Below are 10,655 nucleotides of genomic sequence, written 5' to 3'. Positions count from 1 at the left end.
AACTAACGACAGTCACTTGTCCAACCGAACGTAAATAGCAACTTAGTCCACTGAATATAACCCCCCCACCCCCCCCCCCACGGCTGAAAGGGTGGACATGTTCGATGACAGGATTCGAACCTGCGAACTGCAGATTGCATGCCGAGTGCCCTAACCGCTAGGCCATACCAGGCCTGATAATGTTTTTAATGTACCTTTTGGCAGTGTAAAATTTAGGAATTGTGTATATTGGCAAAACACTGTGTACCTGAATATCATTTATCAGAATCACATTACTAGGTGTTAGTTTTTAGTCAATAAAACGTATGGGTTTTAATTATTTTCGTCAGAATCACATTACTGGGTTCTAGTTTTTAATCAATGAATCGTATGGGTTTTAATTATTTTCGTCAGAATCACATTACTAGGTGCTAGTTCTTAATAAATGAACTGTATGGGTTTTAATTATTTTCGTTAGAATCACATTACTAGGTGCTAGTTTTTAATAAATGAACCGTATGGGTTAGAATTATTTTCGTCAGAATCACATTACTAGGTGCTAGTTTTAGTCAATAAAACGTATGGGTTTTAATTATTTTCGTCAGAATCACATTACTAGGTGCTAGTTTTTAATCAATGAACCGTATGGGTTTTAATTATTTTCGTTAGAATCACATTACTAGGTGCTAGTTTTTAATAAATGAACCGTATGGGTTAGAATTAATTTCAAAAATATTGCTGAATAACTCTTTTTTTTTCTCTCTTTGAACAAGAAAGCATTGTTAATATATATATACATTCCCTTTAATAACTGGAGGTTTTCTGATGAGTGTTTTGTAAAATACACTGTAAAAGTTAAATTGTAGATTAACATAAACATTGTGTTTTTTCACAGATTTGTGTGAACTATGACATAATCTGTTGCTGTAGCGATATAATATTTAAATTTTAGTTTGTTTTCTAGAAACAAAATTGTATGCGGTTTCAATTCAAAAGTGCTTTATTTAATTATTTTGTTTGTATAATGTGTGTGTGTGTATTGTATACAATTCAACAAAAGATCGCGCATTAACCAACACTTATGTGTTCTATTTTGTTAACTCGCAATGATTGTGTTGTTTGTAACTTAATTTGTGCTGTAACCCTTGCTCCCAACCCCATCCCGGTGACTCAGCACTAAACCTCACAGCTTACAACGCTAAAATTCGGGTTTTGATACCCTGTGGTTGGCAGAGCACAAATAGCTAATTTTATAACCTTGTGCTTAATAACAAATAAGTTGTTTGTGTGTATCGAGAACAAAAGCACATTGGGCTATCTGCTGTGTCCCCGGATTTTAGCGTTGTAAATACATAAACTTATCGCTTTCCCACTGGGGGACATAACAAACAGATTGTAAACATTCAAACAGTAGAGTTGTGTTGCACAGAACACAAGGCGTGTTGTTTTAACACAAGTGTTTTTTACAGTGTAATTGAAACAATAGACATAATAGTTCGTCACCATTAAAGGCATTTTCTAACCTATTATTTACTGCTGTTTGAAAGGCCAAATAAAAAATATCATCATGAAATATATTCTCGGTTATACAGTTTTAAGGATTTTATAAAAGAGATTTCTTCATTACAAACTACTGTAAAGGAGCTGGTTTTACAAAGGTGACTTACTGTTCTATTATGTAAACACTACTGTAGAGAACCTGGTTTTACAAAGGTGACTTACTGTTCTATTATGTAAACACTACTGTAGAGAACCTGGTTTTACAAAGGTGACTTATTGTTTTATTATGTAAACACTACTGTAGAGAACCTGGTTTTACAAAGCTGACTTACTGTTTTATTATGTAAACACTACTGTAGAGAACCTGGTTTTACAAAGCTGACTTACTGTTCTATTATGTAAACACTACTGTAGAGAACACGGTTTTACAAAGGTGACTTATTGTTCATTATTTAAATGAACCTGGTTTTACAAGGGTGTCTTATTGTTTCATTATTTAAACACTACTGTAGAGAACCTGGTTTTACAAGGGTGTCTTCATTATATAAACGTTATCGTAAAGGAACCGGTTTTACAAAGGTGTTTTCTTCGTTATACAGTACTGCAAAGAAGCAGTACTTACAAATGTGAATTCTCCATTACACAGTAATGTCGGTATATTGGTTTCACAATGATGATTTTTCATTATACATTTTTCATTCGAAAACATAGAAATAAAATATATAAGGGCTAATGCCTTTTCTAACAATATCGACAAATGGTCTCTTTCTTGTTCCGAATATATTATTTAGAAATTACACAACTTTTTATGAATTTAATTTCTGATAGTTTATTCCCCTGTTATTAAATAATCATTTATTTCTTTTACGTCAGAGAAATATTTTTTTATATTATTAAAAACTTCAGATCCTGTGCTCTAGACACATATTATAACACAAATAAAAATTAAATAGATTACTTTCTACGCCCCCTAGCTCGAGTTTCACCAAATTGATGCGTGGAAAGCCGTAGTTACACAGTCGTCAAGGTAAGCTACTCTAGTCTCTAAATATATTAGAAACAATACTGTGCACTTAAATTATTTTTTGATGGCCCAAATGTGATTGTAGGAACCATTATAAACATCTGCCATATTTTATTTTGCTATTCGATAATATATAAATGGGAAATGTGTTGATGACGAGGCCACAGCTGTTCATAATGCACAGCATATAGTTCTTATAATCCATACGTAGGTATTCACTCGTCAGAGTGGTTTGTGTCCCTCGGCGCTCGTATTCTGAGAGGTTATTGATCTGATGGCAAAGTAATCTTTAGTTGTGATTTGCATCTGGACCTTGAGTGAGAGAAATTTATCTAAAATAAATCTGCTGTTAAATTATAATATGTTATTAATACTTGCCAGGTAATAAAAACACTATTTAACTGGTCAAATTATTGCCATAATTTTTTATTCTTCCTGCTGGAAAACGACCTAATATCATTAACAGGCCCAGCTTTAGAAGATAGTCAAGGTAGAAAACTGCCTAGGGTGAACAAATTAAGAAAGGTTTTATATTAATTTCACTTTCAATACAATCAGCTACTTAACTCTCGCTTTACATGTTTTGACGTCCTTTACATGCCTGGAAACTGTGATCATAAACACGGATACTTTAAGATAATAAATTTAAATATAAAACATTATTATAGTAAGTTCAAGAAACTACATATTAAAGAAGTGATTCATACCGTTGTAGATTAAAGAAGACAAGTAAAATTATGTTCCTCTAAAACTAAATAGTTCGAAGTAAGACACAGATAGGCCTGCTAAAGTGAAAGTTGTAATATTTTGTTTCTGTAACGTTATACACATAGTAATACTAGTAATAAAATTTTTTGTTGTTGTTTTTTAATTTGTCTCACATAGTTTCGTTTTATAGTTCCTGCAGGAGTGTTCTATTAAAACACAAATCGTAATTGACAAGGACATATCTTCAGTAAAGCTTCGTACTTTCAATTACGGTTTGTGTTTTAGTGGAACGCTCCGGAAGAAGATTTAAAATGAAATGTTGAGTGTCTGCTTGTTTTGTTGTTAAGCGCAAAGATACAGAATGGGCTACCTGTGCTGTGCCCACCACGAGTATCGAAACCCGATTTTTAGTATTATACGCCTTCAGACTTACCGCTGAGCTACTGGGGAGCAATGTTTAAAGCTGGACCTGAAATTTAACATCAGTTGTTTGAAAGCTTGAGCTTAGACCTACAATTACAATACATTTATGTCTCGTTCAGAATGCTGTTATTGTATAACTGTGGTACATAATAAGAACTGGAACTGGTGAAGGTACATCTGTAGTACATTGGCCAGTGTCCATCTGTCGTGCGTTTTTGTGGAAATGATAAATGTAAAAGTATTGTTGGGGTAAATATAATGTTAAATTCTCAACAGCACAACCTAATACGAAACTTAAGAATCGGCGTTAGTTGGATTTCGGGCAAAATCTATACGAGGACTCTCTGGAATCTCCATCCCTAATTTTGAAGTTATAAATTAGAAGGTGGCAGCTAGTCAACACGACCCACCGCCAGCTCTTGGGTTACTCTACCATTCAAAGTGACCTCTGACCCTGTTAACATTAAATTAATTTCGTGAATTATAGAATATGTAGAATATAATAAAATAATCAAGTATACGAAAACACTTCTTAAATAGTAAAAATTCAATTATATTCATATTACTCTACGTTTTGCCTCATTAGAGGTTTATTGACATTTGATCCCCGTATTTTATCTCCTTCTCAACGTGTATTGCTTACATATATTGATATGATAGAAAGTACTGTGTGAAAATGTTTTCTGCTAAAAACTAGTTCGCGAACACTCATAAAATGTGGATTTAACATAATGGTAACTGATGCGGAAATTCTAGCGTTTTTTTCTTCAGCAGTGTATTTCATTTTTTTTTCAGAAATAGCACTGTAGAAAGTCAAAATATTTGAGTACAACTATAACTTACTTGAAATTATTGTGTAATTAGAGTTGTAAGACATGCTAAAATACTTTTTATAATCATCTCATTTGCATACGCAAAGATTTTTTTGTGTAGAAAACAGCACCCTCTGCGGACAAAATGTAAACGTCCGCTAGAAACCGGTTTTCGATACTCGTGGTGGGAAGAGTACAGATAGCCCATCGTGTAGCTTTGTGCTTAACTTCAAACAAACAAACACTGATCTTACTAGTTATCCTCTGTGCACAAGTTTTGAAAAACATGCCTATATAAGATGTACTTTCTGTTCCAATAAAACTGTATTTTATTGCGAGCGAAATTGGTGTTCTGTGTCAACGAGCGGTCAGTGAAATCATTCGCTTGTAAGTGGGTAGACAGGTGGAATTATAGATACTCCCAAGTACGCATAGCAACACTTAGAAATAAGAAATAGCTATATATTTATAATGTAGTACTGTCCGAATCGCAAATCGATCATAGTTAATACTAGCACTTGCAAATCTGTAAGCTTAAAAACAATAAAAAGAAAACTGAACTATATATATCAAATAAAAAAAAATCACTGTGGTGGATTTGTTTGTTTACACTGTTTGCGCAAATTGATACAAGAGGTATTTGCGCATAGCCGTCCCTGATTTTATGCTGAAAGACTAGAAGGAAGACGGCTAGTTAACAGCACCAACCCCCCCCCCCCCCAACACTTGGAACTTGGGTTACTCCTGGGATTTGACTGTCACTCTTACAACGCACCCACGAATCCAAAGTGCGATTCGCGCTTTTGCAGCAACGGTAGGCAAGCCATGGACCCTCAGATTTAAAGTCCTAGCATGCTAACCACTAGACTATACTCAATCCATATCTATAAAAATATAATAAGTTGAGTGCCAAACATTATTAAAGAAGATACAATGAGACATTTTGACTTTTCTCTTGTTCTTATTTCTACTTTTATGTTTTTTCTATGTATATATATATATAACTGGTATTTTATTTATCCTCACCTTCCTTCAAGACCACGTGACAACCTGGAGTCTTCACTACCCGATGCCTTGTAACTGTGATGTTTGGTGGCCAATTTCGTTTTCGAAGAAAACAGGTGTTCGGCTTACTTATCATCGTTGGACTAATGTTTTTGATCTATCAATTTTGGTTAAGTGTTGAACTTTCGAGAAAACGCCAGCGAGAACGAGGATTTAGGCTAAATATGAATCCATACCAAAAAGCTGATGCTGGTTTTTAAGAATATGAGTTAAAGAAAGTAACAAACAATTCATCAAGACGATCGCTTAACAATTTTTATTAAAACAAACAAATTAAAATAAAATATTTATTGTCCTAGAGCATTGTTTTCAAATATTTCCAGCTTAGTTTAATTTCTAGAACTTGATTTATTCAACAAAATAAATGTTTTTCGTATATCTTTTACAATTATTCGATTTAGTACTGAAGTCTAGGGAATAGAATGTGAATTGAACAATTATCGGGACCAGTGTGTCATATATGATAACCAGTGAAGTGGTCTTATTGTTTGAAGAGCTAACTTGAATCGCTGTTATAAAATTGTAGAATAGATAGATAATTAAATTTATTATATAAAGTTGTTCTTATTAACCGAAAATGTATCTACGTGAAGTGGTCATCCAGTTATTTTAAGCCACTTCTTTCAAAGCTGAGCATCGTTCAGCAAATGCACATTTATTAATATACTGCCTTCCTGGAACCAAAATATGACATGTGTATTATAATAGTGTCATGGACAAATATAAATCTGGTCGAGAGTATTTTGATATATTTTCATCGTTGCTAGATGTTATTTATGAATCTTATTTGCTTGTTTTTTTATTAATTTCACGCAAAGCCTCTCGAGGGCTATCTGCACTAGCCGTTCCTAATTTTCAAGTGATAAACTAGAGGAAAGGCAACTAGTCAACGTCACCCACCGCCAACTTTTGGGCTATCCTTTATCAACGATTGACCGTCATGTTTTACGCCCTCATGCTGAGAGGGCGAACATGTTCGCTGACTGGATTCGATCCCGCGACTCCAGTTTCCTAACGACTAGACCATGCCAGGCCGTCTGAATCTTTCGATGACTGAAGTATTTGGAAGGCCGAACCATGAATCATGACTAACTACTAATAATAAACAACGATTTTTTAAAACATTTAAATCATTATGCTACTTCATGATTTTTCTACTAAAGATTCGGTTTTACTACTACCAAGTCATATTTTTGCGCATTTTTTGTCTGAAAAAGCAATCTCTTTGACATGAAAAATGTTTACTTCAAAAAAAAAAAAAGTCCTGTACCTGTCACTGTTAACTTATTCTGCTTTTGATAATCACAAATACTACGTGCAGTTTGTAATTTTTTGCTTGTCAGTATTTACTTGTGAAATAATAAAGTGCTTATAACGTTAATTGTTAATATTTCAATCGGCGGTAAATAGAGTTGTGCACGCATATTAAATCTATCTCAACAGTTGGAAATATCTTAAAATTGTTTTCTCAATTTTATCTTGACTGGATATGTACAAGCATTGAGCTTTCGAACTTTAACTTAACATTTCGTTGTTGTTGCATGTACAGTTTTATATATATGATGTCTAGGTGGCCTTTATAAATAAATTTTTTGTTTCTAGTCGTTATCTCAAAAAATATTCGATTTTTTTTTTATTTGTGCCTATTATCACATGATTATTGTTCAAGCTTTCAACTCTCTTCCATGCACATTCACACCATTCATTTGTTTCTAGCCATATATTTTATTATGGTCTATTGTGATACATTATAAAATACATATATGAACAGTGTCACAATAAAAACACACATATATGTATATGTATGTATGTATATACATGAGTACGAAACATGATATTTACAATTTTTGCTTCCTTGCTTTCTTAGAAATTAATTTGAAATTTATAACACATTGATAATTTGCAACGGAAATTTTCACTACTTTTAGAACTTTTTGAAACCTTTAGTCTTTAAATTTTAATTTCCCTGTCTCATTTTACCATCTTGACTATGTGATACATGTTTCTAATATTTATAAGTTATAGGTAACTGAAGATGTAAATTATGTGCCAGAAACTTCTCTCGTTTAGGTAATGTTCCATTTTTTCACAAATAAATCACCAAAACAAAAATTTATATTTAGTTCATTTAAAAAAAACAAAACATGAAAAAGCGAATCAATACAATTATTAATAAGAACATACGAGTGAAAGTAAAGAATAGTTTTTGTTTGTTTGAAGTTATGCACAAAGTTATACAATGGGCTATCTGTGTTCTGCCCACCACGGGTATCGAAACCCGGTTTCTAGCGTCGCTAAGTCCGCAGACATACCGCTGTGCCACTGGGGGCAGTAAAGAATAGTGTATACATATCTTACATCCAGTGCCGAAGAGGCCTTTCGTCCAATACCAGGGTTCTTCAGGCCGGCTGGGATATGACAGAAACTAATGGTTGAGACACTATTCATATTAACAAACTGTTTGAAAACAACCTTTACGGTGGGAACTGAATTGAGTTGATGAAGTGTGATTTTTTCATAAATTTTGTTTATGTCACAACACATCAGGATTAAGGTAATGATTTTAAAGACAATATTATTTATTCATTTTAACACCATATGTAATTAATTTAGATTTTTTTTTCCAAATTAACCTGCTTATTATTCAGAAGAACTGGCCAACCAGCAAGCTAGTCTTCTTGATGATCAGTCTGTAAACACAGTTCTGCCACAGAATTCGGACATGTACTCATATAGGAGGATTCTAGTGTTTTCTGTTTTAAAATATGTTGTAGAAGACATGATGTTCCGCATTTTTCAAACAATATAACTAGAGAATACTTGTCACACTCTGATGGTACGCTTGACCACTTGAATAACTTTTATATGTAGTGCTATCAAGTTCCCAAAAACTTTAAATAATCTAATGCGATTTTGATTGGAATGTGACAAAACATTGCAGTTATTTCAGCTAATTCACGATAACTGATATCTTCACTACTTTTAGCTTCACCGATCTAACAGTCTGATGTTGCTGTGTATTTTTATTCATTAACCATTCCATGCATAACATACTGGGTGTGCCACATCACATTTTACAGGAGGTATCCACATTTTTTTTGACGGTCGATGTATTAAAGATAAACAAACAAAAGTTCTGCTTCCATTTATATCCATCCGCCGATGGAAAAGTGATAATATTCGGAGTTTATAACACTAAAATTCGGGCTTGCTCCCCGCTGAGGACATAGCGCAATAGTCCATTTGATCTCATACTGAAGAAAAAGTACGAAGAAGCCACGTGACAATATTTAAGAAGCATGCCATGTCATCAGAAACTTTATTTTTGAAATATTCAACTAAATATCATATGAAAATTTTCAATGTGAATTTAAAATAGTTGTAAATCTATCTGATATATTTGTTAATTATGAAAACTAATGATTTTCGAATTATATCAAGACCTCACTTTAATCTTTAAGAATGCTAGGCTTCATAAAATTTAAAAAGATGTTAGAATATTATTTTCAGTCTTATGTCAAAATACTGTACTTGCAAGAATGAAAGGATAAACGTTCATCTCATTTATACTATCAAGTGATAAATTTCAATTATTAATAATTTTAATGTGTTTATATCCAAATTCCCGTGCAGAGGGCGAAACATTTAAGATTACTTCATGAATATTGTGGCTATATATAAATGTGGCGATGTCGGGATTTTTATTGAGGGGTGTGGTAAAATACTGTAATTAAATTAATCTGTTTTTGCTCTAATTTCAGTCAAAGTTTGTGACTAAAAAATTTAAAGAATAGTTTCCCCATAAAAATACGTAAACACTAGCAATAGATTTATCATTTCTTTAGGGATTAACTGTTTTGTTCTCACTACTAGTACTAGTATTACCATAAAAGTATAATTTAAATATAATTTGTAAATTATAAAAAAAAACGACTATCAGTATCATTATCATGGCTAGACCGTTGTTATTTGGAAACAGTGGAACCAGCCAGGGACAAAGCAAATATCTAGTAGAGTTTAAGGCTGGAAAAATGACATTGAAAGGTAATATGGTACATCCGGACAAGAGAAAAGGCCTAGTGTACGTGTACCAGGCAGACGATTCCCTGATGCATTTTTGCTGGAAAGATCGAAGTTCTGGAATAATTCACGATGTAACTAACTTATTGGTTTTATTGAACCCTAACTTATGGCATGGCAAATATATTATTTTGAACGCTTGTTGAAGTGTTATTATTATTTAACTATTTTATAGACAAAATATGGTAAAACTAGTTGAAACTTGAAATAATTCTGTATTGTGTATTATATAGACCAGTGGTTCTCAAACGTTTCAGGCTCGTGTACCACTTTTGTTTAATTTCTTAAAATTACAAACCCAGGCCTAATTTTAAAAAAGATGTAAAAACCTAGTAACAAAAAATTTCTAACACTTATACATTAATGGCACAATTTAAGAATATGTGGTGCCAATTTTGTGAATTTGAAGGGAAGAAAATACTGGTGAGTTTATGCAGGTAGAACTAGAAGGTGAGTCTATAAGTGAGGAGAGTAGTATGTATAAGTACGTGGAAAGCTCAGATAGGGCTTATTACAAATTTTATGTTTTTTTTTTTTATATATTAAGTTGTGTAACACCAACATTAGCTCCACGTAACACAGTTTGGGAATCTCTGATCTAGCCTATACCAGTTTGTGAAGTCCTTGCAAGTTGTAATTTTTTTCAATGTGTTTGAATAGAAAGAATAAAGGAAAAAGCTCAATTCTAGTGATTTGTTGTTTTAAACAGTTGAATTGTGAATAGAAACTAATCGTTTTTTTTCAGCAATTGGCATGATGTTAATAATAACTGAAGCTAAGGTAAATAGTAGTGAAACAATTTTTAATTTGAGATTTAACTCAGCCAGCTTATAAAATATTGATGTAAAGTATTAAAATGTGTATCTTGATAATGTTTTCTTAATAAAAGCTCTTTAAATTATGGTACTGTATGTCATGATACCAAAATCTTATGACATCTAGAATCAGGGTAAAAGAAAAAATTTGAAGTATTGCAGTTTTTTAACCCAGTTCTTCCAAATTTTAAGTCATGCACTCCATTTGTAAAAGACTTGAGAATTTGAAGTACTACAAGTACTTGCATA

At 32.7% G+C, this 10,655-nt stretch overlaps 1 protein-coding gene across 1 annotated transcript in view; it reads left to right on the top strand.

Annotated features, from left to right (window-relative positions):
• Positions 1–9,167: 9,167 nt before the first annotated feature.
• Positions 9,168–10,655, top strand: part of LOC106459653 (proteasomal ubiquitin receptor ADRM1-like) — a 20,013-nt gene continuing 18,525 nt past the window's right edge. The window contains exon 1 of the mRNA XM_013919291.2: positions 9,168–9,665. Coding sequence (XP_013774745.1) covers positions 9,462–9,665 — 204 coding nt within the window. The 5' untranslated portion in view covers positions 9,168–9,461. The remainder of the gene's footprint in view (positions 9,666–10,655) is intronic.

This window comes from Limulus polyphemus, unplaced genomic scaffold (assembly GCF_000517525.1).
Source record: "Limulus polyphemus unplaced genomic scaffold, Limulus_polyphemus-2.1.2 Scaffold643, whole genome shotgun sequence".
In the NCBI taxonomy this organism is placed as follows: Eukaryota; Metazoa; Arthropoda; class Merostomata; order Xiphosura; family Limulidae; genus Limulus; species Limulus polyphemus.
Note: the sequence above shows the minus strand (reverse complement) of the source record. Positions and strands in the feature narration are given on the sequence as shown.